Source organism: Ambystoma mexicanum, chromosome 12 (genome assembly GCF_040938575.1).
Source record: "Ambystoma mexicanum isolate Mex_15411 chromosome 12, UKY_AmexF1_1, whole genome shotgun sequence".
NCBI lineage: Eukaryota > Metazoa > Chordata > Amphibia > Caudata > Ambystomatidae > Ambystoma > Ambystoma mexicanum.
Window position 1 is genome coordinate 499,296,289 of NC_090936.1, and position 27,682 is coordinate 499,323,970.

General features: G+C 47.5%; 1 protein-coding gene across 1 annotated transcript in view; it reads right to left on the reverse strand.

The window, feature by feature from the left end:
- Window positions 1-27,682, reverse strand: part of AGBL3 (AGBL carboxypeptidase 3) — a 2,309,829-nt gene that overhangs the window by 1,394,707 nt on the left and 887,440 nt on the right. Inside the window, exon 10 of the mRNA XM_069628782.1 lies at window positions 22,610-22,710. Coding sequence (XP_069484883.1) covers window positions 22,610-22,710 — 101 coding nt within the window. The remainder of the gene's footprint in view (window positions 1-22,609; window positions 22,711-27,682) is intronic.

Here is a 27,682-nt window from a genome sequence, read left to right on the forward strand (position 1 = left end):
GGTAAGTAATAACAATGCTTTTGTCTTCACAGGCGGAGGTGCAGCGTGAAGAAAAGGCCGCAGCCGATGGATCGGTGAGTAAGCACTGCGAGTAAGGCTTGCCTTGCTAACCTGTTGTTTCTTGTCTTTGCAGGTGCTGCTGTTGACTGGATACAGGAATGGTAAGTATAATTCTTGCAGGTTCAGGATCGAAAGAAGAAAGGCTGGAACGGACTCGGTGAGCGTTCTGCTGCAGATGCAGGATAACGCGAAGCACGTTTCATCTATCGGGTGTGGTTTAAATAGCCTTGGAGTGATGAGGCGTCTTCCTCCTCGGCCCCGCCTAGGTAAGAAAAGAGTTCCAGTTCCAGAAGAGTTCCAGTGCTGTATCCAGGGAGTGGAGCTTGCCCCACCCAGGTAAGAAAGTAGTTCCTGTTCACAGAGGACTTCTAAGTGGCTTGTAAGTAAGCAGCATGGTCTGCTGCAGGTAAGTCCACCCAAGCATCTTCACACATATTATGAGCCCGGCGCTTCCAGTGCCGGGACCGATGGTTTTGATGAGCCTGGTGCCACCGGCGCCAGGACAAGGTCCAAAAGGTCCCAGTGGGACCCGGCTGGTGCCTAGGATTAGGGTTAGGGGCCTGCTTCCAAGGACGTTGGGCTGGTCCTGGCTCCTTGGAAGCAGTGATCATGACAGCGCGGGCCGGATACATCAAGCCTCATACTCTGTGTCGGAAGCATCCTCACACTAATTAACAGGGAGAACGTAAGAGGGATTGCACACTCAATGGGAACACTGAGTGGCGAACCCTCATATCACTGCCTTTGAAGACTTGCACCATTTTATTAATTGGCGCAGCTGGAAGCACTGACCTCACTCTAGCTCTCCTATTGTGTGGATTGGATTGATTGCGTCTGCTATAGGGGCACACACAAATTGAGCCAGGATACCATATAAGCTCAGCAGTGATCGCCATTTAACTCCTATTCTGATATACACGCATCACCCTCTTCCTCGAACACAAGGAAGACACGAGGGGCAACAGGCGGCAAGAGGGGCCCCATGGATGCGTACACAAGAAATGCTGCTTCTGAAGAGGGATCGGACTTCACGCGCTCCACAGCTGTACCCAGCCCAACACAAGTAGAGAACCCAATAAATCCATAAATGGCGGCAATGCAGGCCGGGTTTGCAACGGTCAACGGCAGATTGGGCGAGATTGGCAGTAACGTATCTTCAATCAGATTGGATCTGCAGAAGGTGAACTCCAGAGTTATGGAGGCGGAGGCGAGAGTCAGCATGCTGGAGGACACTGTCACAAAACACAGCAAGGAGATAGAGAACCTTAAAAGATCCTTGAAAGTAATCCAGTGACGATTTGGAATCCAGATCGCGCAGAAATAATATCAGAGTGGCTGGGCTGACAGAAAAAAACCTCAACAAGTCAATGGAAATTTACATGGAAGAGGCTCTACGAGAGATGTTCCCGAGTGCTGGTTTCTCTCAGCAATTCCCGATTGAGCATGCACACAGAACGCTCGCCCCTCCGCCCAAACCAGGCGACCCACCATGCACGCCTTGTAAATTATCGAGACAGAGACTTGATTTTGCACCTAGCACGAGAGAAGGGCACACCAACTTTCGATTCAGCACGTGTGCATACATACCCCTATTTCTCAAGTGGTGTCCAGGCTGCAAGGCATACATTCGACCAGGTGAAGGTGGCTCTAAGGGCCAGAGCTATACCATATGCTAGGCTGTTCCCCGCAAAACTTCGACTGCAAGATGCAGGGAAAAGCCCACTTTTTTGAGACTCCAGAGGAGGCCATGTCATACATTGAACATAAACATACTGGCTCCTTCAAATACAAAGTCCAGTAACCCTCGTCCTCAAGATGCCATATGAACTGCTCCGGATGACTGGCACAATCCCAGCATCTTGATTACAGCTCGAACCGCACGAAAACCACACAGCGGCTCCCTAAGGTGGCCAGGAGGGTCATGTCCAGATATGACTGCACAACCCCACCCCAAGTTACAGGTTCTGCATAATAGAGTTGGATATACACTGTCCAGTTGTAGGGATGGTGAGAGTGGGATAAAAGGGAGGGAGAGGGCACGTTGCCCTACTAGTTGTATTACTGTTCCTGGGGCGAGAGTTTGTTTAAAGGGAAAAGCTGACGTAAACATGAACTGTTGGGAAGGTTACAGTGTTGATGAAACAGGCCGGTGGAGCTATGGTGACACGTAATGCTCACACCCGGACTATGCCAGTCACTTAGGTTCCTAACGTGGAACATCAGGGGATTGGCTAACCCTATCAAATGGAGGAAGGTTCTTGCATACGTTAACACACACAAAATTGATGTCCTCCTGTTACAAGAGACACATGCCACTCAGAGGGTAACAAACTTCTTCGCTCGAGACTACGGGCAGATTCGAGTAGGGACAGACTATTCTACACAATCCAGGCAGGTCTTGACCCTTGTCCACCAACGGGTTGGGTTCCAACTCACAAAGTCTGAAGCTGACGAAGAAGGGAGATGAACAAGTTACTTCTTACCTTGTAACGTTCTTTCGATGGGATGTTCCTCTGACGTATTCCTTATCTTAGATATCTCCTTCCAGCTCTGCTGGCCTCGGAAAATTTTTCTCTAGAGGGCGCTGCGCGTCGACATCCGCCGAGTCGATGTCCCTCGACAGCCGCCGTATCGATGTCGACGTCTTCCTGCCTATAAAGGCCGAGCGCAGCGTCCGTTGCTCAGTTCCGTTTTGTAGCCCACAGTATCTCTGTCTGGACTAGACTAATCACCCTGAAGGAGCGTAAGCTGCAACAACAAGGGAAGTAGAACTGCAGGGATGGATGGGAGGGTCGATAAGGAATACGTCGGAGGAACATCCCATCGAAAGAACGTTACAAGGTAAGAAGTAACTTGTTCTTCGAAGGGATTGTGTCCTCCGACGTATTCCTTATCTTAGATAGGCTCCCATAGCAGTATTCTATTATTGGAGGTGGGAGTACTGACTTCACGCTGCCTTCTAATGATGAATAGAGTGCAATACAGCCCTTCCAAACCTAGTCTCTTGACTGGAGGAGGAATCCAAGTTGTAAAATCGTGTAAAGGTATGGACGGACGACCATGTGGCGGCCGCACAAATGTCTTTAACCGGCACTCCTCTTTTGAGGGCCGATGAAGCTGCAATACCTCTGGTCGAATGAGTCCTAAGGTTTTGAGGGGGCTCTTTTCCTGCCAGTTTATAACATTCCAAAATGGCTAGAATGATCCATCTGGAAATGGTCTGCTTAGTTATTGGTAACCCCAGCTTGTGACCTGTGTAGCCTACAAACAGCTGGTCTGCTTGTCTTATCCTGGCCAGTCTACTGATGTAAAAACTTAAAGCCCTTCTAGGGTCCAGCCTGTGTAACCTCTCTTCCTCTTTCCCCGGATGAGGAGGAGGATAGAAAGATGGCAGGGTAATCTTCTGAGTGATATGGAATTCAGAAACCACCTTTGGGAGGAAATTAGGCTTCACTTGCAGGACAACTCTGTCTTTGTGAAAGATTGTATGAGGGGGTTTACAAGAAAGAGCTTGTAACTCGCTCACCCTTCTAGCAGATGTAAGTGCTATTAATAAAACAGTTTTAAGGGTAAGAAATCTTAACGAACAAGGATGGAGTGGTCCGAAAGGTGTGCCCATCAGGAAAGTTAGGACTAAGTTTAAATCCCATAGAGGAACCAGGAATGGTCTTGGGGGATAAACGTTGGTTAACCCCTTTAGAAACTGTATTACCAAGGGTAACTTGAAATAGGATTGTTCTTCCGCAGTGCGCTTAAAGATGGATAGCGCTGCGAGATACCCCTTAATGGTGCCAACTTGAAGGCCTGAATTCGCCAAATAGAGTAGGAAGGACAAAACCATTGGTGTACCACATGAAAAGGGGTCGATATTCTTTTCTCTACACCAGCTGCAAAATCTGTTCCAACGGCAGCGGTATAAAGACTTTGTTGCTGGCCTCCTTGCCGAAAGCAACACTTCCATAACATCATCAGGGAGGTCCCAATCCTTGTACCTCAGCCTTTCAGAAGCCAAGCGTGAAGGTTGAGGGTTTTGATGTCTGGATGGAGAACCTGACCTCCCTTTTGTGAGAGTAGGTTCTCTCTGAGTGGAAGTCGAATTGGAGGGCAGATGGACAAGTCTAGAAGGTCCGGGTACCACATTCTCCTGGCCCAATCCGGGGCAATTAGGATCATGGTTTTCCGGAATCTTCTGAACCTCCTGATCATTTGAGGAATGACAGGGACCGGTGGGAACGCGTACAGAAGCGGAAACTCCCAGTCCACTATGAACGCGTCTCCCAGAGCTCCTCTCGGGGGAAATTCCCTTGAGCAGAACAGATCGCACTTCCTGTTGACACTGGTGGCGAACAGATCCACCTGAGGGGTTCCCCAAAGGATGAAGATCTCTTGAAGGACTTCCTGAGCTAGTTCCCACTCGTGGGAGACTGTGCTCTGCCTGCTCAGAGCGTCCGCTGTCAAGTTCTTCTCTCTGGCTAGGTGAACTGCCGATAGAGAGATTCCTTCTTGGATTGCCCAAAACCAGAGCTGCATCGCCTCTCTGCACAGGGGTAGTGATCCTACGCCTCCTCTTTTGTTGAGGTAATGCATGGCCACTGTGTTGCCCGTCATTATCAGGACATTTTTCCCTTGTACAGCTGGCAGGAACGCCTTCAGCGCAAGTCTGATGGCCCTCAGCTCTAACAGGTTGATATGTAGTCTGGACTCCGATGGAGACCAACGACCGCTGATGGTCAAGTCGTTGGCGTGGGCTCCCCACCCAGTGAGTGAGGCATCCGTGACTACTGTTATCTCCGGCCAGGGTTGCCAAAACTGTTCTCCTTTCAGAATGTTCTCCTGACAGGCCCACCACTGAAGGTCTCGAGCCACCCTGTCGGGAACCTGAAGAAGATCTGTCATTCTTCCTGAGAATTGTGACCACTGAATCCTCAGTGCCCACTGGAGGGATCTCATTCTCAGGCGAGCCTCTGGCACTAGGAAAATGCAGGATGCCATGAGGCCTAGCAACCTCAAAAAGTCGAAGGCTGGGAACTTGGTAACCATCTGTAGAATATCTTGAGCCCTCACCTCTAGTGGCGAGGCTTTTCCCAGGGAAGTGTCCAGGATCGCTCCGATGAACTGGAGTCTCTGCGATGGTATCATTTGTGACTTCTTTAAATTGAGGGAGAAGCCCAGTCTGAAGGGAGTGGCAAACGTGATTTAGCTGGATCTGAGCTTGTTCCGAAGATACAGCCCTGATCAACCAATCGTCCAGGTAGGGGTAGACATGAATCCCTTCCCTCCTTAGACTTGCCGCCACTACCGACATTAACTTGGTGAAGACCCTCGGGGCGGAGGTCAGCCCAAAAGGCAGCACTCGAAATTGATAATAAGAGTTGCCAATTGCAAACCTCAGGTGTTTCCTGTGTTTGAGATGGATAGGCACATGGAAATAAGCGTCCTGAAGGTCCAGAGATACCAACCAGTCCTGGAACTGAAGGGCCTGAAGGATCTGAGAAATAGTTACCATCTTGAATTTGTCTTTCCTGAGGAATTTGTTCAATTCTCGCAAGTCCAAGATGGGTCTCAGTCCTCCGTCTTTCTTTGGAATGAGAAAGTAAGGGGAGTACCACCAGCCCTTGTTCCTCTCCGCTACAGGTACAGGTTCTATGGCACCTTTCTCTAGCAGGTCCAAAATTTCCTGCAAGAGGAGCGGATCTGGAGCTTTCTGAGAGCTGATCCCGGGTGGATGACTCTGAGGTATGCGTAGGAGAGGCAGGCAGTAACCTTGGGCAACTGTTTCCAATGCCCAAGCATCTGACGTGATAGCCTGCCATTCCGCCAGATGTTGAGTTCACCTGCCTCCTACAGGTGTCCTGTGAGGGAAGTCCTCAGAGTGTTTTTGGGGTGGCTGATGCAGATGCCGGTGGTAAAGAGGCACCTGCTGTTGCTGCGGCTTTTGAATATCTACCCCGTCCACCTCAGGTAGTTCTTCTTTGTCCCCTTTGAGCCGGTCGTCCTCTACCTCTTCCGAATGCGGAGTAGAAGCGAAAGGACTTGCCCCTCGCAGAGGTTCCTGTGGGACGAAAAGGTGTCTGACGGATTGCAGCGCCTAGGGATTTTGCTGCTGCTTTTGATGTTTGCAGTTTCTCTAAACTGTCATCCTCCTTTTTCCCGAACAAAGAAGAGCCATCGAATGGCATGTTCAAGAGCCTGGCTTGCACATCTGGGGCAAAACCAGACTTTCTCAACCAAGCGAATCTCCTGGTTGTTGTACTTGCCGCCATTGCTCTGCTGATACTGTCAGCCGAATCAATGCCCGTCTGGAGGGATTCGCACATAGCGTCTTTACCGTCCTGTATGATATTTAGGAACGCCTCCCTTTCTTCTCCCTCCGGGATGCAGTCAGCCGCTGTAGAAGCACACTCCCAAAGTGTATGGCTGAATCTAGCAAGGGTGCAAGTAGCATTAACAGATTTTAACGCCATGCTACATGCCGAAAAAACTTTCTTTGCCATAGCATCATATTTCTTATCGTTCCTGTCCTGTGGGACGGTAGGGTAAGCAGTCTTGACGTCAGTAGAAGATGCTGCCTGTACCACCAGACTTTCTGGGGATGGGTGTTTTGACAAAAACTCCAGGTCTGCAGAAGATACCCTGTATTTTGTAGACAGTTTTTTATTTACTGCCGGGACAACATCTGGGGTTTCCCAGTTCGTCATAATCTTCCTCTGAAGAGCTTTATGAAAGGGCACTACAGGATCCTCCTGTGGACCTTTGTCAAGAATATCCGTGAGGTCATCTTGTTGGAAAGCCTGTGAAGGTGTAGACCACACCATAAATTCTGTGATCCTGGCCATTAAGGCTCTATAGGGGGTTTCAGCATGCTCCCCCGGGTCTGGCCTAGCAAACTCCACCTCAGGGAAAGTGTCTACCCACTTGCCTCATGTAAGGAATCATGAAGATCCTTTAACCTGCGTTCTACTGAGGATAACTCCTCTCTAACTGGGGTTGCAGGTCCCTGCAACTCAAATGTGTCTTCCCGTTCAGATAGTTCACCCTCTTCTATAATTGAGGACATAGTTCTCAATTGTTCTGAACTCACATAGGGTGTAAACCCCATCTCCAAGGCAGAGGGTGCCAAACTTGTCATAATCGGCCTCGAAAATGTCAATGTCGTTGACGCCGACGTCGAAGGCTTCGGGCATGGCGTTGAAAACAAAGGCGGAGGCCTCAAGGACCTCGACAGAATTGGGATTCTGCTCGAGGAAGTCGACAATCTCGACGCCATCGTCATCGAGGACCTGGGGATAGCCACTGGGTGCGTCGTAACCGTGACTTTCCTTGGCGTCGACGCCGGTGTCGAAGATGGCGTCGAGTCGACAGACCCGTGTGTCGAAGGTCCCTTCGACAACGGCGTCGAAGACACCGACCTCGGCGTCGACGGAACCTTTGTCGATGGCGTCGACAGAACCTTCGAAGAAGGTTTTGAGGTCATAGCTTTACTCGAGGGTTCGAGACGCGCTCGAGAAGCTTCCTTCACCGGGTACTGCGACTCACAGCGTTTTTGACCTTCAGGTCTTTCGACCAGAGCATCGCTCTCGGCAGTCTTCGAGGGGGTTGAGGCCGCTTTCTCGAAGACGCTCATCATATTTTTGCGGAATTCCTCCCGTTCAGCCCGAGAACTATGTTTCGTGGGGCGAGAGATTCTCTTTGGAGAAACAGAGGAAGAGGAGGACGGCGAAGGGGATCTTCGACGTCTCCTCTTCGAGTGCTTCGATCTCGAGGAGTGATGGGACCCACTCCGAGACCTGGAGCGCGAATGGTGACGAGGAGACGAATGTCTCGACTTCGTCGAAGAAGAAGAAGCTTTTAAAGTCTTACCTTTCTCCAGCTTCCCCCTACGCTCCTTCAGGGCCTTAGCTGTCATGGACATACAGTCCTCGCACGCCGAACAATGGTGTTCAGCTCCCAAACACCACAGACAAACTCTGTGAGGGTCAGTCAGCGACATCTTTTTCCCACAATCTCGGCATTTTTTGAAGCCGGACCGAGGAGTTGTCGGTTCCAACGAGGAAGCCATCGAGTACGGATCGAATATCTCGAGGTAAATAGGATTAAATTGACAAAACTGAGCAACGGTATTCCGAGGCACTGAGTAAGCGCGGAAAAACGGAACTGAGCAACGGACGCTGCGCGCGGCCTTTATAGGCAGGATGACGTCGACACGGCGGCTGTCAAGGGACATCGACTCGGCGGACGTCGACGCGCAGCGCCCTCTAGAGAAAAATTTTCCGAGGCCAGTAGAGCTGGAAGGAGATATCTAAGATAAGGAATACGTCGGAGGACACAATCCCTTCGAAATGTAATTTTATGGGGCGTGGTTGATAACCAAGAACTGATCTTGGTGAATACATACAGCCCGAATTTAGACCCTCCAGATTTCTATCTCAAAGAAGTTTTACTGATCACTCCATTGGGAGAGGCCACGGTACTATGGGGAGGGGACTTGAACACACTTCTTGATCTACATAAAGATAGAACATCACGGGGGCAGAGGAATCACACCAAAGCAGCATTAACCATTCTGCAGATCATGTCCACCCTCCCCCTCATTGACGTACGGCGAGGAACTCACCTGACTCAGGATGACTACACTTTTCACTCCCACGTGCATAACTCTAGCTCGAGAATTGATTACTGGTTATGCTCCTCTGAACTGACCCTGCAGACACACTAATGCCTTATACTTCCACGTACAATGTCGGACCACTCACCAGTCCTCCTACACATAAAGACTGCAACAGAAGAACAAACGTTGCAATGCTGGCGCATGACCCCGGCAATGCTAAAAGACAAATCAGTGAATGAGCCTCTGAGGACCGAAATAATAGACTTTTTTTAATGAAATAATGGCTTGGTAGGGTCTGTGGCCACCAAATGGGAGTCATTCAAAGTATGGCTGAGAGGTTACTTGATGTCATTATCAGTGGGAGTGATGCACGAACTAAGGAGGGAACTTAGCCAAACAGAAGACAATTTAAAATCCCTTGAATTATCATAGTCACGAGCCCCCCGAACCCAAACGCTTGGGCCGTTACAAGCCCAACTCACAAAGTTTAGGTCCCTTGCCGAGCGGGAGGTGAAGTATACTATGCACCCGATTCGTGCCCGGAGATACGGGGAGGGTAATAAGGCCGGTAAATTAATGGCTAATTTGATAAAGGCAGAGCACGGGACCAGACCCATAACAGGGGTGTGTGGTCCTGTTGGAATAGTACATACAGAGTCCCATAAAGTAAATAAGGTATTTATGAACTTTCATTCCTAGCTGTATGCAAATTCAGACCAAGGCACACCGGAGGAATTCTACCAGTATTTCACCTCATTTCCACTACCCCGATTGGAAAGGGAAGAAAGGGAGTTTTTGGACCTCCCGCTCACATTGGAAGAGATCGTACAGGTGATCAAAGACTTGACGGTGGGGAAAAAGCCTGTGCCGGATGGGCTCCCGACAGACCAGTAAAAAAATTTAGTATGGAAATAGCCCCCACAATGATTGCAATGTGGGAAGAATTGCTGGATTTAGGCATACTCCCGGGCTCTATGAGAGAAGCCATGATTTCAGTGCTCCTTAAACCGCAGAAACCGCCACATGACCCTGCTTCATACCGACCGCTGTCACTAATAAATTCAAATACAAAAATATTCGCCAAACCGATCATCAATCGGTTATTACCACACATGAATAAATTAGTTCATCCAGACCAATCCGGATTTGTTCCCACACACTCCACAGCCCTAAATAATATGTCAGGATGAGGTAGCCTGAGTCTCCCTTCCCCACGTTTTGAGAATGGGGTAAGGTAGGATCTTTGAGCACAGTACACTCTCGAGCTTCCCCAGCACGAGACGAAAGTTAAGCTATCAAGGCATTTGATGGCAAAGTCTTGTTTCTCTTGAAAGTCTCTTGCCTTTGCGGACCTGATGCACTCACGACAACAAAATAACAAACAAGTGAAGTTCAGTTCCCAATGTTCGTTTGGTGATGGGTTCACCCCCGGGTTCCCCTCTTCTGGGCGCAGACCCTTCTCAAATCTCAGCCTCCCTCTGCCGGGCTCCCTATGGCTGTCGAATAGGGTGATAATGGTTCACCCTTGGGTCCTCCCTCTCTGGGCGCTGACCCTTATTCCTTGTGCCCTTGGCTGATATCTTTTCCACCCCCTGGATCTTCCCCCATACCCCTGGGTTTGGAACTTCAAAACAGTTGCTATCAGTATCAGGGCCTTCAGTGGTTTTGCCTCCTGGTTCTGAGGGCTTGATAGGTTTATAAAAAATAAAAAAAACACAACAAACGTACGTTCCTTTCGGATTGTACTTGAGATGACTTCTCTTCACCTCTGGGTCCCACTCTTCTGTGCGATAATCCCTCTGAAATATCAGCCTCCCTCTGCCGGGTTCAGTACAACTTTCTCTTCGTCTTTAGCAGGATTTGCTTCCCTTTGCTTCTTAATGTCTTTTCAAACAGTTCATAGTGGACATCCCTCTGCTGGGTTAATTCTTGTCAACACACTGATTCTTGGGACTTTTAGACTTTGCCCCCACTTCGTCAGCATCCCTCGCCGGGTTCACTTTCACATTAGCTTTCAATGTCGTCGGGATTCACTTCCCTTGCTTTATAGTTCTTAGGTCAAAGGCTTTCAACTGTACAGGGATTTTGCTAGACCTCCTGTATGGTCACTTTGACCTGTTTTGGCAGTTCTCCTACGGCATTCTGGTATCAGTAGTTTACATTCACCCAGGATTGACCAGAGTTTCTCGGGTCAGCACCCACGAAGTTGCGGTCCCCTCTGAAGCTGGTCATCCCCTTATAATTCACAGTTCTTTGAACTCTTCTCCATTCACCATTTTATGGGTTTCATTCAACACAGTTCGGTTTCTTATCGGCTTCCCCTTCGACTCACCGGCTGTGATGAACCGCTTGGCTTTCCTCGCCTCTGGAGTCAAGGCCAGTACCACGGTAGCAGGAGTCTCCCTAGCTCTGGCTTATCGATGTAGGCATGCCCCGTGTAGCATTGACATCTGCTACAGGACTGTTTAGCTATTGTCATCAAGCTTACGTTCTCTTCTTTGAAGGGTTCGTGGGTTTGGGACGGAAAGGGCAAAGTCGCTTCTCTCCTCGTCACCCTCTCGATTCTCGACGCCTTTCTCCTTCTCTTGAACTGGCGGGGTAGATTAACTGTCTCGTTGTGCGGTCTGTCTTGCTTGTACTGTGCTCTCTTGCTCCACCCTGTGGTTAAGGCAAAGGGCCATTAGGTGTGTGTGATTCTGGTCAATTGCCTAACTTTGCCTGACCCTTGTATTGGGACATGTCAGGTAAACGGCTCTGGTGTTAGTCCGTTCTCTTGCGTGTTGTGCGAAGGTGTTTGTGTTGGACAAGGCGGGGGGCAGTGTTTTTGAATGCACTATGTGGTAGGATGGCGAAAAGGTGTTGAAAGAAGGGGGATACCGCGTCTCACCAGTCAGTGTCCCAATCCCACTCCCCGAGGACCCCCCATCCAGGTGATCCTCCCTCACTAGTCCACCACCAGGAACTGGATCCAATAGCGATGGACATGTCCTGGTTTTCATTTCAGCTACTTCACTGTAAGGACAATTTATATATCTGTAAGAGTGTTTCCTAAGACCTAATCAGAATACAGGTTCTTGGTCTCTCTTGTTTTTTCACTTTTAGGTATATTTACACCTCAACCATAGTACTTGTTTTGAAGAATTTTCCCTCAACAGGAACTTGCATATGCATGTTGGGAAACACCCCTGTTTCACGTTACTTATTAGCTCCCTTGTTCCAACATTAGGAGCACCCCTTCAGTATACAGTGGGCCTCATTACGAGTATGGAGGTAAGGCAAAAACGATGCCGGTAAAGGATTACCGGCATCGTTTACCGCTCCAGTCCATTACGACCCACCAACCCGCTATTAGCGGCACCGTAAATAACGGTGCCTCTAATAGCACCATGGGCGTGGGCATGCGACCTCACATGCCGGCAATAGCGGCGTGGCGTAATCAGGAGCTGAACACAAGTAATGCGGACGTGCTAATAACGGCTTACAGAAGACAGAAAAGTACCTTACCAGCATGGAGCAAATACCGGCATCGCGGACCACCCGTAAACGGCCATGTGCAGTGTTCCCAACTCGCACAGGTGCACACAATCAGCACAGGTGGAGGCAATATAGACTGGGCCAGCACAAAAGGAGCACACCCCACCCCTTCCCACACCCAGTCACACACAAAAATGATTCCAACACTACTAGCAATGCTGGGGCTGGAGGACATGATTGCAGTGGAACTCCAGCAACAACAACAACAGGCAGCACAGAGGAGACGCAGGAGGAGAAGGAGGCTGAGGCAGGCCCAGCATGTCCCACCAGTGCAGCCAGTGGTACGCAGGCAGCCCCCAATCCCTTGCATCAAAGCCAGTCCATTCAACCTAACCCCTGAGCAGATCCACACCCTGTACCGTCTGGACCGGGACACCATCACCACCATTGTAGACATGATACATGACAACATTGTCAGTCTGATTGAAATACGATCCGCCATCCCACCTCTACTGAAGGTAGCGTCTGTCCACAGGCACCTACCAGCACACAGTGGGACACATGCATGGCATATCACAACCATTATTCTCACGTACGCTGAACCAAGTGCTCGATGCCCTCCTGAAGCACACACGCAACCACATTTTCCTACCACAGACAGCCCAAGAGATCTCCAACACCAAAGTTGGTTTCCATTCACTGGCCGGCATCCCTGGTTGCATTGGCGCCACTGACTGCACCCATGTAGAATTGGTGGTTCCACATGCCATGGAGGTAGTGTACCGCAACCGTAAATTATACCACTCCATCAACGTGCAAATGGTATGTGACTGAAACAAGATCATCACACATTGATGTGCCCGATTTCCCGGATCAACCCATGATTCAATGGTCATGTGGAACTCCACGATACCACGCTACATGGAGCGACATGCAGGGCACAGATCCTGGCTTCTCGGTGAGTTGCATGTCAGGCTCATGCCATCGCGATGTGGGTAGGTGATTGGGGGGTGAGATGCATACTTCAACTGGCTGAGATTGGGGGGGGGGGAGATGCATACTTCACCTGGATGAGATGGGGGGAGATGCATACTTCACCTGGCTGAGATGGGGGGGGGGAGAAATACATACTTCACCTGGCTGAGATGGGGGGGGGGAAGAGATGCATACTTCACCTGGCTGAGATGGGAGGGGGGAGAGATGCATACTTCACCTGGCTGAGATGGGGTGGGGGGGGAGAGATGCATACTTCACCTGGCTGAGAGTACCTGAGAGGATGGACCATGCTCATACCCCAAAGCAGGCCAGACTTGACCTGACACCTGACCCCAAAATGCAAGACGTAAGCTGCCCTACCATGAAAATGATGCAGTGCTACAACCAATCCATAGCCATCAACATGTACAATGCACATAATGAGACTGTAGCCCCCGCAACACAATGCAGGAACAAGCAATTGGTATGGCCAATGCACAGCACCAAATACCATCATCAAAAAGGACAGTTCCCCATTACAGCGTACAAAGAAGTCACATGAGGCCAAAATACATGAACACACCCCTACACCAACACAGAGGTCCACCAAAACAGCATGTTAACATCTGTTGTGCTGAGTGAGATCATCATGAGTCTGCCATCAACAGTGACAGGATGAAAGTATACAATTGACTACACAGCACCCTGATCAAGGGAAGAACCGGCGTGGACTCACACAGTGCATGGGCACACACAAGGAATGGGACACCCCTGCGCCCACTAGATGATGCCACGCACACCTGTCGACCAGATGAATAGACACATTGCAGTTACATCATGAGGCTCCATTCATGCATGGATATGTGGGTTCAAACAGTAAATAAATGCATGCTATGGTGTAATTGATACAGGTCCCATATGATGTGATCACTTACACATTACCATTGTTGCACACATGCAGGTGATGCAGGCTATCCCTTGAAGAGGTGGCTTCTTACCCCAGTCCGGAACCCGCAGAACAGGCACGAAGAGGACTACAATCGTGCGCATAGATGTACCCGTGTGGTGATTGAGCAGACAATTGGCCTTTTGAAGGCAGGGTTTCGCTGCATCAGCAGGTCTTGTGGGGCACTCCTGTACGGACATGAGAAGGTGGGCAAGATCGTCATGGCATGTGTCATGCTACACAATATGTGCATCAGACGGAATGTGCCTCTGCACCCTGACGCTGAACTGCAACCACCTGATGATGATGATGAGGATGAGGAGGGTGGAGATGGGGCTGCACTTCAAGGAGGCAGCGATGCACAGGAGGGACGTGCCATGCGTCAGACTTTGATAAACCAATGTTTCTAGCACACATGGATGGGGAGTGTGACATGGAGGTGGGACTCAGGGCACTGGGTGTGTCAGGGACATGGACACTGTAGACTGTTCACCAATAAAGGACACCTCACAATAAACAATGTCCGCTCATGTGAATTCTGATTTCACAACAGGTGTATTGAACATATTAAGTGCACAAGCCCTCCACCCCACACACCCTCTTCCCTCTTCCCCCTTCCCCTCCCCCTTCAACTTCCCCACACACTCTCTCCCCCATCCCCCTCAACTTCCCAACACATCCTCTCCCCCTCAACTTCCCCACACACCCTCTCCCACCTCCCCCTCCCCCCTCAACTTCCTCACACATGGTGTGCACTTGCATGCACCATTAGTCTTCCGGAGTTCGGATTGCCAGGCTGCACCCTACACCCCTTTTCCACTGGCAGCATCGGGTGGACCCGTCTGACTTGCGCACATTCCGCCCATACCTACGCAGGGTGTTGGTCTGTTTGGAGCTGCAATTTGAGGAGGTCTCTGGTTGTTGAACCACCACTGTGGGACGCAGGGCCTCAAATACTGACACCATTTGGGTGAGGACCTGCCTCACAGCCGCCATTTCGCTACATATGTCTTTGCCAGTGGACTCAATGGCAGATTTGAGGGATGCTGTGCATTCCCCGATTTCCTCCCTTGCCTGGCCACATTCGGTGATGTGCTGGGTCGGCAGCCCGGTCAGCTCCTCCTGGCGCTGTTGTATTGCCCTGATGCCCTCCTGCCTGTCCCGGACACTGGCGGATATTGTTGGTGCATGCGGAATGGTTGGGGCCTCATGCATGCTCCCCATGGGGCTGAAGCGTCCAGGCCAGGACTCCACCGCAGACTGCTCATGGCTGCTGGCATACTGATTGCTGGGTGGGGAGTGTTGGGGTGACTGCTGGGGGCCTGTAGCAGTAGGTGTTCCGGGTGTCGGAGTGTATTGTTCATCATCGGACACAGCTGCCATGGCAGCTGTCTCCCCAACGGTACTACTTGCAGTGGATACCGTGCCTTCAGCCACTGGCTCCTATGTGGATGTGACTGGTGGGGGGTGCTGTGGTGGTGTCAGTGATGCAAATTTGTGCTGTCGGATCCTGCGTTGTGTTGAGCTTGTGCAGTAGTCCAGGTTGCCCTCTTCCCCTGGATGTTGAGGGACGGTTTTCTGGCGCCATGCCCCTGGACCTCTTGGCTGGTGTCGCAGCATCCTCCCTGGGGTCCTGATCTTCACTCTCAGATTGTGTGCCTGTGGGGGACCAAGAGATGGAGTCCATTAGTGATGGGTCTACATGCATCAGGCATGCATTGGAGTAGCTGCATTTCTATGGAATGGCAGGTGATTGGCATTGGGGTAGTGACATACGGGTTGCTTGCCTTTGGCAGGGATGCGTCTGGGATGAAACATATATGGGGTGCATCATGCATTTGGACAAGATGGTGCTGTGCACTGCCTGTAGGCAGTCTTGCAAAAATGTGTCTGGTGGACCCTGCTTTCCATCATTGCACTGTCAGTTCAGGGGGACATCATCGTATTGTTCTTTACAGGGTTTCATTTGGGACACCTACCTGCATCAGCCGATGACGGGGCTCCACACTCCATATCCCCCCACTCCCTCGATTGCCTCCATCCCGATGGTGTTCGCACAGATCTCCTCCCAGGGTTGCATCTTTATGGGGAAGGCCGCACCACCACCTGTTGCCATCCCCAGGTTACGGTTAGCAGAGATGATGTTGTGGACGCGTTAGCGCAGGTCGTCCCAGCGCTTCCGGACATCTTTTGCTGTGCGCGGGGTGGTGCCAATGGCACTCACTTTCTCCGCCACCTCCGCCCATATCTCTTTTTTCCGCTGCACTGCAGGTCGTTGCATGTTATTGGAGAAGACAACATCCGCATTTTCTGCCAGCGTCTCTGCCAGCATGTTGAGCTCCTCTTGTGAGAAGTGCACCTTGCGCAAACGTTCAGCACTTTTTTTAGTGCCTTGGGCATTGTAATATGCTGCAGGTATATGTTGGAACAGGTGTGGTGGTGATATGGGTCCTGGTTACAGAGGATGGCAATGGATTGTGTTTTTAAAGATGGCTGCCGTGCTCTTTCCCGTTCCTGTGCGATGACGCTACTTCCGGTTCCGCTTATTAGCAGTGACTGCTATTAGCTGTGACCGCTAACCGCTAATGCCGGTGGCATGGATGGCGGTGGAGCTATCTGCGCTTCGCGCAATGCTGGTAAGGTGGAATTTTCGCCCTTTAACGGCAGGGCGGTAAGCCCGTTACCGGAATGGCGCAACGCTTGTGCCAGCGTACTCGTAATCGCCCTCTAATAGCGGCCTTGGAGCAACACAGACACGGTATTTGCTCCATGCCAGTAAGGGCTGTTACTTACCTCCAAACTCGTAATGAGGCCCAGTGTGTCTGAAAACCCAGCCTACAGCTATGATAGGGGTACACATACACACATACATAGTAAATATATATGTGATGCAATATTAGATACATTATCAGTTCAGTTATTCCATCACAGGAGAGAAATGAACCTGTCAAGACCCGCGTATAGATTTATGACAATGTTGAGTTGACAAACAGTGGTCCACAGTCCCACTCTTTGTACAATCTTAACTACATACATAGAATTCATATGTTATGTAAACTATGTTATGAACCAATGTAATTTTACAGCATACACTTTTTGCTTGATTTACATGGTCGTTTTGATTTGTCTACACTTTTGTATAATATATATATTTGGTGTTTTGTTTTTAGTATCACAACTGTTTGTATACATTGATATATGAATCACGTTTGATGGCATACATCTTGTTTATGTGAAAAGATGTTTTGATTAAATATGAACATCAATATTTTGAAAAAATTGCAATAATGTAGACTGGTTTTCATTTCAGCTACTTTACTTTACAGACAATTTGTATATCTGTAAGAGTGTTTTCTAAGACCTAATTAGAATACAGGTTCTTGGTCTCTCTGGTTTTTTCACTTTTAGGTTGAGGATGGTGTATCTTTATACCTCAGCCTTAGTACTTGGAACTTGCATATACATGTTGCGAACCCACCCCTGGTTCACATGTCCTGGCCATCTGGATGACAGATGAGAGATCCCTGGGGTTTAGCCAGGGAGACACCTTCAGGTTTCTCACATATCCCAGACAAGCCCCACACAAACTGGCACATTAACTGATTACACTGGACCGCCATGGCCTAGAGCTGGCAGACCTGCGTACGAGAAGGGGGAATGGCTTAAGACCCCCTTTCAAAGTTTGCTCACCAGTAACACCTCCCCGGGGGAAAGAAAAGTTAGAGTTTGCCTGGGGAACCAGGTGAGGGAGCGAGCCAATGGAGAGGGAAGGGGGAGGGAAAAAAGGGGCACAGGTAACTAGAAGGTATGGGTTATCCAGGTGAGGGCAAGGAAGGAGGAGGACCCGGAGACCAAGCAGAGGAAGGATGGTGTAGAGGAATGTGGAGGAGGATTGCCGAAGGTGTGTGCAATGTGAGGGATTGGTTGGTGGGTGAAAGCAGTTCTTGGGATTGAGTATGCGTGCAAGGTGTAAATGAAGCTAGAGGAAGAGAATGGGAAGGTGACTGGGGGAGTGAAAGGAGAGTGACTGTAGGAGAAGGTGGAGTGCAGTGTGGAGAGCAATAGAGGTGTAGAGAGGGGTGTGTAGTAGTTGAAGTAGGGTGTAGTGGAGAAGAGTTGGAGGGGTCCAGAGGGGAGAGAGTGGATGTAATGTGGAGCGGGGAGAGTAGTAGTAGCGCAGAGAAGGAAGAGGGAGAAGAGAGAATATCAGAGAGACCCAAGGGAAGAGTGAGAGAGGGAGAGATAGCGGACAGTGGGAGGTAGAACTGGAGAAGAGTAGACGAAAGGGAGAGAAAGAATAGAACATCTGGGTAAGGAGTACATGGGCATGAAAAGGAAGGACCAAATGGGGCCTGGGTGTCTGGAAAGCACCTAGCTTTACGTCACACTAGATTGGGGACCTAGGTTAGGGACACCTTAGATTGTTAGCAAAGGAAGATAGTTAGAAAGTGTGTTTGCCCTTAGGCCTTCACCCCCAGACGGGCAGAATCCTGGAAAGTAGGGGTTACTGATCACTAGAGGCCATCCTGCGGTTGTGATAAGCCTGGGCTAGGGAGGGAATGGCCCACACTATACGAGAAAGCAGAGTGCCTTAGTGAGCTCCTTTAAGATTCTTCTAATAAAAACCCTTGAACTATATTTGAGAGTTGGCGTATTCATGAGGCCATCTGTGACCAACCACAGCTGGATTATCGAAACAAAGAAAACACTGTGTGAGAAACCAGAAGATGCCTCACCGGATAGTCCCCGTGGATCTCTCTCTCTCTCAGGTGGCCAGGGCACGGCCATCGCCTTTGGATCCAGACACTGGGGGTGGACCAGTGCGTGAGGATCACTTGGGTGAGGGGTCTTCGGGGAGTGGGACACCAGATGGCGAGGTGCGGCATCCATCCCCCTGTAACACCTTTACCCCATCGTACCAGGTAGGATACATGGGAACTGTACCCCCCCTTTCCCTTCACCAACACTTTCACACGGACAGCCCGCTTTGGGAGAAAACAGACACACACCCAAGCAGTGTACCTGACATGTCCCGCTACTATGGTCAAGCGAAGTCAGGCAATTACTGATAATCACTCACACCAGACTTTAAACTTCCTCATATGAATAAAAGGCGAAGCACGAGTGCACACTCTGAGCGAGGCAAAGCATGCGAAGGAACAGCAGTTTCGAGTCGGCAGCTGAACGAGCGAAATTCCCTTTACCTTTTTGGCAAGAAACCGTTATTTTCAAGAAAACTTTGAGACAGAAAGCATAAGGCCAGGTAACCAGGCTGAAGAATCCTGCATTGTGTGTTGGAGATACCAGAGGCCCTTCCGCGTAACCGACCAAGGCGGGGAAGAGCAGCAGCCGGTGTGGTATCATCCTTGGCAATAAAAACAAAGAAGCGCCATAGAGAGCAACACAGCCGGTGAGTTGGGGAGACAGATACGCAAACGGTCTGTGTTGAAGTCAAGGTTGCAAGCGGCAACATTGTATAACGAGCGAACAAACAAAGCTAAACTGCTGATGAATGTTTGAACTTGAGAAGGAAAGATTACGATACCATTGACAGAGTGGTCCTGCGAAACGCATCGCACATTCGAAAGTCTCCGATTTTGATATCAAGAGAACCTGGTCCGAGCCCGAATGAGGTAGACCAAGTTTAAACATTGTGGTTAAAAAAGGGGTCCATGGAGAGAGACCCATGATGAACACTGAAAGCGAGAACATGTGCATTTGAAGATCCTGATAGGAATGGAGCTTTTGTTTGTTACGACAGGCCCTCTGCAGTAAGAGACTGTTATTGGAAAAGAGGCTTTGGCATAAGGCCTTGATATCTATGCTTTGAACTGTATCCTTGTGGCAGAGAAGCCACAGTGTGTGCGAAGCTCAACATGCCACCTTGCCCCGTGCTAAAAACGTGGGCAAGGGAAGCAAACTCCTCAATCATCCTGACATTATTTCTTTTTTTGATCAAAGACTTTATTGATTTTAAACATAGGAAAACAACTTAACAGTACATGCATCTCTCTGTGTATCAGGGATGGGAGCAAGGGAGCAGTCATACAATCAACATTTTCAGGAGGAGGGTCAGGAGAGGAGAGAGAAGCAGGTAAAAAAACTAAAAACAACAAAAGAGAGGAAAGAAGAGAGAAGAAAAGAAAACTCTTGATAACTGGGACTGCCGTCTAGTGGTCCGTCAGACTTTGCCAAAGCAGGAGTTACTCGTGGCACAATCAGTATGTTCCTGGCTCGCTTCATTCAGCATCATGCGGCCCTGTCCATTCCTAGCGTCTGCCGTGGCACACCTGCCTTCTAGCTGGCGTCTTCCCAGCGACTCCATATTTTGTTCGCTTTTTGCGGGCAGCCCCTTGCAGCATATACCCGATGTTCCATGTCAGTGCAGATGTCCACATCCACGACCCATTGGTCGTAGTCCGGAGTGCATTCTGCGCCCCACAGTTGTTCTATATTCCGCCTGAGCACGGCCGTAGCAGTGGAGCAGAGTATCTTTTCATACCGGGACAGGTCGGTTTCATTAGAGATCCCCAAAAGGAGATGTTTTGGGCATCTGACTATCGTCTTGCCTATAACGCTGGATAGTTTGTCACGCTTGCATCACAGGCAGCGTGCGTCTGTCGTCTTCCCCCAGCGGAAAAGGGCGACTCTTGGGTAGTAGACGCGGTGCAGGATCTTTAGTTGGACCAGCCTGAGTCTTGAAGAGATGGTTACCTCGCGCGGGTACATTAGGGCCTCCACCCAGTCTTCCGGCTGGAGCGGTCCCACGTCCCGTTCCCACTGACATTATTTCTTGAACACTTTTCTTTTTGCATACACTGTTGTCCCACACCCTTATATATTTAGAAGTAAGGATTGGCAATAGGTTTATCAGTATAGGCCCTTTTATTTTGACAGAGACTCGACACGGACTGCGCTATTTGATGGTCGTAGCTCCCATCCTTCGCTTTAGGTTAGATAGGCATTCAACCAACCCACTGAAGTTCAATAAACACCCTTGAACTGTGATCACTTGTGTCTGTCTTCACTATTTGATACCATGCCTTCCTTACAGCTGCCACTGCCCAAAAAGAGACTCACTTAGATAATACCCACGGCCCAGCACTTGAACAACACTCTTATAGGACTTCTCCAATCTCTCAAGCAATTGGAACTGAGCTAACTTAGCAAGTACCCATGTTGTGTACATGTTTGTGTGCTGGTCAAAGGCATCTGTGAAACTAGTCCTCTTGGTTCTAAAGCATGTTACAGACTAGAAGTTACCTTGCTGTAATTAATTATGTGGTTCGAAAGCTTGCAAGCTAGCAACATAAAAGCTTGAGTGTAGTCCTATCAGTGTGAAAATAACGTACGCTTTCCTTGCTCACCCATACCACCCCCCATCCTCATGGCGTGCTGAATAATCTTGCATGTATGTGGTGTAATACAAAATAGCAATTAAAATGAAAAAAAGGGAAATGTGGGTAAAATTCATTTTTGTTAAGTATTCGGGAAAGGTTTCAGGTTAGAGCCTCGGCAGTCAGGTCACTGGAATGGGAATAGCTCAGAAACTATTTTGTAGCTCATAAAATAATTACAGCCACAATGCATGTACTCCATGTTGAATGAGAAGATTATTTTTCCTAAGATGAAAATGTTGCTTTCAGATAATGTGAAGATGCCTATTTCTGTATTTTTTCCAATGCTGATATTAACATGGCTAGAGCTCTTAGATATTATTTAAGCCAAGGGTTGGGTGGGTGGAAATTAAAAATGTATCAAAGCATATGAAAAGATCTGTCTGTAAACACAAATGGTGTGAGAAGTTTAAATAGGGTATACGAGTTTACTCATATGCACCAATTGAGATATTAGGAGTTTAATTTAATTTGTAGACAAATTGTGCTGAATTTTAGCTTATAAGTATTTCCTGAGGTGGATGACATGTTTTTTGGATGTCTTATGGGTTTAAGACTATTGTCGAAATAAACTTCAATTGATTGATTGATCCCAGGGAGCGCTGACTTCAGGATGTCTGATCACCTATGAAATCAAGTTTGCAAAGTTCTAACTGAAAATATAACTGTTTAAAATATGCTTAAAATATGTGCGGACAGGGCCCCAAATAGTGACAAAAATAAATGGTAACAGTGGGGTATGAAGACTGACTTGCAGGATCTGCATTCTTTGGCTCTAGTGAGCTGTAATTTAAGCAGCGCCCAGGGAAAACTGCAAGGAAGTCAATTTGCAGTAAATAAATCTCATTTAAGTGAAAGGGGCACTGAAGTGCAACATGGGCAATGCTCAAGCAGTGTTTGCATGCATGGCACAAAAACATCCAATTTCCTTACGCGCAGAAAAGTAACTGATTCTGCCAATACTATTGGAGAATGGCTAATAGGCAGCGACAAACATGCATGTGCCTGGACTTCCAAATTGTCTTGGCTTTTACACTCTGCAAAAGTTGGCCCAGTATTCTCCCTACAACTGGGGTAAGACCACCATCAAATCAATCTGAGGGAAGGTGATTTGTAGGATGTACATTTCAGAAAAAACATAGGGTTTACCTTGGCTTGATCAGGATCACAGTAATCCAAGAGAGCATCACAGAAATGGTATCCCATAGACTCCAAGTCTTTGGTGCTAAAATGGGTACCACGTCTTCCACCTGAAAAACAAGGTAAGTACATATCAGATGAACAGCTTTGAACACATTTCATTGGAGTTAGACAGCTTTGTGGTTCACTACTTTAACTTCTCAGACAGCAAACACTTACCTTGTTATGGAGGTAAGCATGGCTGGTATTTTTACTTCATGAATTAAGGGAGGTCTACCCTTAGCCATATTTAATATCCCTGTGGTAAGCAGTGTTGCGAACAAACATCTCCAATGATAATGGTCTTACATTCCCTTCACTTTGGTGGAGCATAAGAGAAATCAAGTGCTATGTGTAGTCTATAGCCAATCAATAGGTATGCAACATAGATGTACAATATTCCTTATGTCTGCAATCAACATTTTATTACACATGCCCAAACTTCCATTTCCTATTAATTAAAAAACTAGTAACAATTAATTATTTTGTGCAGTTGGAGATACCGTTTTTTTTAGACTGAACTTTACTTGTGTAAACTAGGTTTATGTTGTATCCTAGTATATGTATGGGTTATATCTGGTATGAAAGATATGGGTCTGTGAGTGGAGCTTGGAATGTTGGTGTGAGGCAAGGAAGGTGGAGAGTGAGAGGGTTCCAGGTTTGACGCAGGTAGAGAGCCAGGGTTGAAGGCAGCATAACTATTGATCTTGTACTCTCACCTTCCTACTGATGCTGTAACTAAATAAAGAAGACTTACCTTTTGTAGTCCTGGCTCCCTGGTGGTTACTGTGTCTCCTGCTTGAAGTTTATACCACCAGTAGATACATCATTTGACAACGAGGATCAAAAAAAGAACTTAAGGAAGGTGGGAGACTGAAGAGACATTGGAAAAGGAGATCCAAGAGAAGGAGAAGTGAAGGAGAACTGTAGATGTAAAAGCCTGATACCGTGCACCAGCTGGAAGAAGTGCTGCTTTGGTGAGATGGCGCTCTGGAGAAAAGCTGGTGCCAATGTAGAAGTGACCGTGGCATCAGACAGGCTGCGAGACTAGTCTTAGACTATTACCATTTATCCCCAATTCTAATCGTAGGGATAGTGTTGGGGTATTTTTGGGAAGTATTAGGAGTTTCTTCAGAACACCCAATAGTCTACTATCCAGAAGAGAAAGATTTGTGAGGCCCTAAAGCTCGACAACATATAGAGCAGATGGAATTGCACTGGCTCTTAGAATCTACAATCATTGGGAGATTGTTTTACCTCCATATTGCTTGGAGAATCTTTCGACAGAACCCCCTTGTCTCATTAGATTAAAGTCTGACTTGTTTGTCCCAGAGATATTTGGGACTTGCCCATAAGAAAGGGATGGTTTCTGGCTTCTGAACACCCACGCCATGTCTCTTTACCATAAACATGTGTATAACTTTAAAGTTGTACAAAAGAAGAAGGAACTGAGACAGATAATAAAACTGATAAAGAAAGACAATCAGGGGATAGACACAAAAAACTGAAATGGACAAAGCAAAAATACAAGAACTGGATGAAAAACAACAAAGCAATGATATTACAAGAGGCAGAGAGAATGCTACAAGCAATGAAAAATCAGAACACGAGACAACTATGGTCGCTGATAAATTGCCAGACACAGACACACAATGCCATGACCACCATTGTTCCTGAGGCATGCTGGATAAAATATTTCACGGGTCTATACGGCCAAAATCAGCAGGAAAAAGATCACGAAAGCAAACAAAGAATCCTGCATGGAAACTGATCTGGAAGATGACATAAAAGAAGCCATAAAGAAATTGAATACATCCAGAGCCCGAGGACCTGATGGTCTATGCAACATGGTAATTAAGCAGAACCCTCACATTTGGAGCACAATATGCGACAGCATTTTCAAGCTCGTACAGAAGACCACAAATATACCAGAAACATGGCAGCAAGCCACCATAATTCCAATATTCAAATATTCATAAACTGGCAATCTGAAGAACCAAGAAACTATTGCCCATTGGCCTTACTGGACCCACTCGGGAAAATATTTGCAAAAAATCTACTGGGAAGCTTGAACAAACTGTGCAATAAAAGAAAAAAAATATGCCTCGAGACAGACAGGATTTGTAAAAACTATAGGGACTAACATCAACCTTGTTATCCTGAATTTACTAAAACAGGAAGCTGTACAATCCAGAACACAAGTCTATGCAGCGTTCATCAACTTAAAATTAGCTTTCGATTCAGTAAACAGAATTCAACACTGGAAGAAACTAAGTGCCTGGGGGTGCCCGAGTAACATCTTGGAACCAATTAAGCTACTCTACCACAACACCAGTATACGAATAAGGTTGTCCAAGGAAGGCTCACTCAGATGAGATAAAGACATGCAAGGGCCTAAAAAAGAGATGTCCCTTGGCTTCTACATTGTTCCATTTATACATAGCGGATCTAGAAACTAGCATCTATACACCTCAGATCAATCCACCGAAATTGAATGGCACAACCATAACATGCATTATGTACGCTGACGACATAGTGGTACTAGCAAAAACCCTGAGATGTCTACAGATTGCTCTGATGAATTTAGAGCAATACATGACAAAAAATCAGCTTGAAATAACGGTGCAGAAAACAAAAATCATGACATTGATGAGGCAAAACAGAAAGAAGGGGTCAGCGAACGCATTTTTCATCGGAAAATAAATAATCGAGATAGTAAAAAAGGTCAAATACCTAGGAGTATGGCTAACCCAATCACCAACAGAGACAGAGTCGATACTACTCCTAAAAGCCAAAGCACTATCATTAGCCAGGCAAGCGAAAGTGATACATATGAAATATCGAAAATTCTCTTTGACACCTGTAATAACTTTCTACAGACAAAAGTGACGGCAATTGTAACCAATGAAGCGGAGGCAATGATAAACATGGAAAATGCTATCTGGCAACAAGTGGAAGGCCAGTTCTGGAGGAATGTTCTAAACCTGCCAGCTTCATTCCCCACGCCACGCATTTGAGCCGAACTAGCCTTGCAATCACTGAATTCCAGCATTGTCTGGAAACAAATAGACCTATACAGGAAGTTAATGAGCAACACACATGCACCACCGCTAGAAATCCTACGATCAAAGTCTACCGGGAAGAACAAACGACCACTGGAAATTTGGAAAAGTGTAATCGAAGCAAAATGTGAAGCTGAAGGAATCTCCAGAGACATGCTACTCAATAGACCCAAAAAGGCGAAAAGGAGACTGATCGAGAATGACTGAATAAGGGCGAACGAGACCAAAGCCAAATATCTACAGGACATCCGCTGCAAATTGGACGTTAGACCTATTCACAAACTACCAGAGTATCTAAAGACATTTCCCCCACCGAATATCAGAGATATCTTTATGAGAATGAGGTTAAACATTCTCCCTACACGAGAAATCATGGCCACAAGGAGAAAAATCGCAGACAAAGAAAAATTCTTCAGGTTTTGTGGCGACAAACTCAACTGAAACCCTGCACCACATTATAATGCTATGCCCAGCCCTAAGCGAGAAAAGAAATCTATCCAGAGAATGGTTTATGCAGAACCAAACTTTACTCTCCCCAGAAGATCGATGGGCCCTAATCATAGCAGGAAAAGAAAACAAATAGATATATGCGGTGGTGTCGTTTTGGAACAAGATCATGGCGAACGCTCAAATCGGCTGAGAAACAAGAAAGAAATGAAATAACTTTAAAGACCAGACACTAACTGGAGTAATTGTAAAAACGATTTTTAATAAGTTTTGTCAATCACGCACAGCGATATTCAAAACAATTGAATAAGATGAAAGGTTTGACATGCAAACCGAAGCATTTTAATAATAAAAAGAAAACAATAAATAAGCATGTTGAGATGAACGTCCAACATCCCAAACACAATAGAAAATACAAGCTAAGGAAGTCCCTATAACACGAGATAGAAATAACACAGCCAGACCCCCAGCCAAAATGCACCACACATTAGGCCTTAGGCGAAGCTGACGAAAGGATAGATGCATTTCTGAGAACCTCCCATGAAGAAATGTAGACAGAAAAAGAAGACACACACACATTAAGAGTATAGTCCATCTAGAATAATGGCAGAAGCAAATAATGTGCAGTAAAGCATTAGGCTTAAACACACATGTTTAAGCAGGATAGAGGCACTGTGTGTACTCCAAGCAGCAATAATAGCTTCAATTAGGAACACTGAAGGTAGTAATCACAAAAGCGTATGCACATATGATATTCCTTAGTTGTATAACATATAGAATAGGCCTCAGAGCAAAACCAGCTTCATAGGCTGTTAAGAATTAATAGGCCTCAGAAATACATGGATTATTCCACACATTAAAATACACCCAGGTTTGGTTAATTTTCGAGAGAGACACATACAAGGTCAAATGACCTAGGAAGACAGTGTGTAAAGCACCACTGCGATTGTTCAGGACAGACAGGCAAAGCTCATTCCCATGCTTCGAGCGGGAAGCAGTGATTCAATCAGATGTTGCAAATTTGTGCAGACCATGGAGTAGAGGGTGCAGCAAGTTCCCAAACATCAAACAAGTGGAACATATTACAAATAATGTGCCTACTGTGATGAATCTGACAATGTCATCACTCCTTTCCCGGAGGTAGCCTCTTCCCATGTGGCCAGGGGACAGCAGCCGCTACCGGATCCCGACCCTGGGGGAAGCTATTTGAGGGAGTACCACATGGGAGGAGGAGACCCTCAGTGGGATAACCTGCATCATCATATGAAAACACATATCCCCCTTAGGGATATCCCCTCCATTTCTCATGCCTTTATGGAATACTGTGACAGTCACCTTCAATCACTCATAAAACCTACTGATGAGATCTTTCAATATTCTGTGAACAGAATTCCCACCACTGCCCATCATTCCCATGTATATAGAAACATTGAGACGAGGAGACTGAACGGAGCAATGAGGATTGGAGAAGCAGAGAAGCCCAGGACAAGCTCTAGTGGTTGCGAGCATATGATATGTCCTGGAACATTTAAAA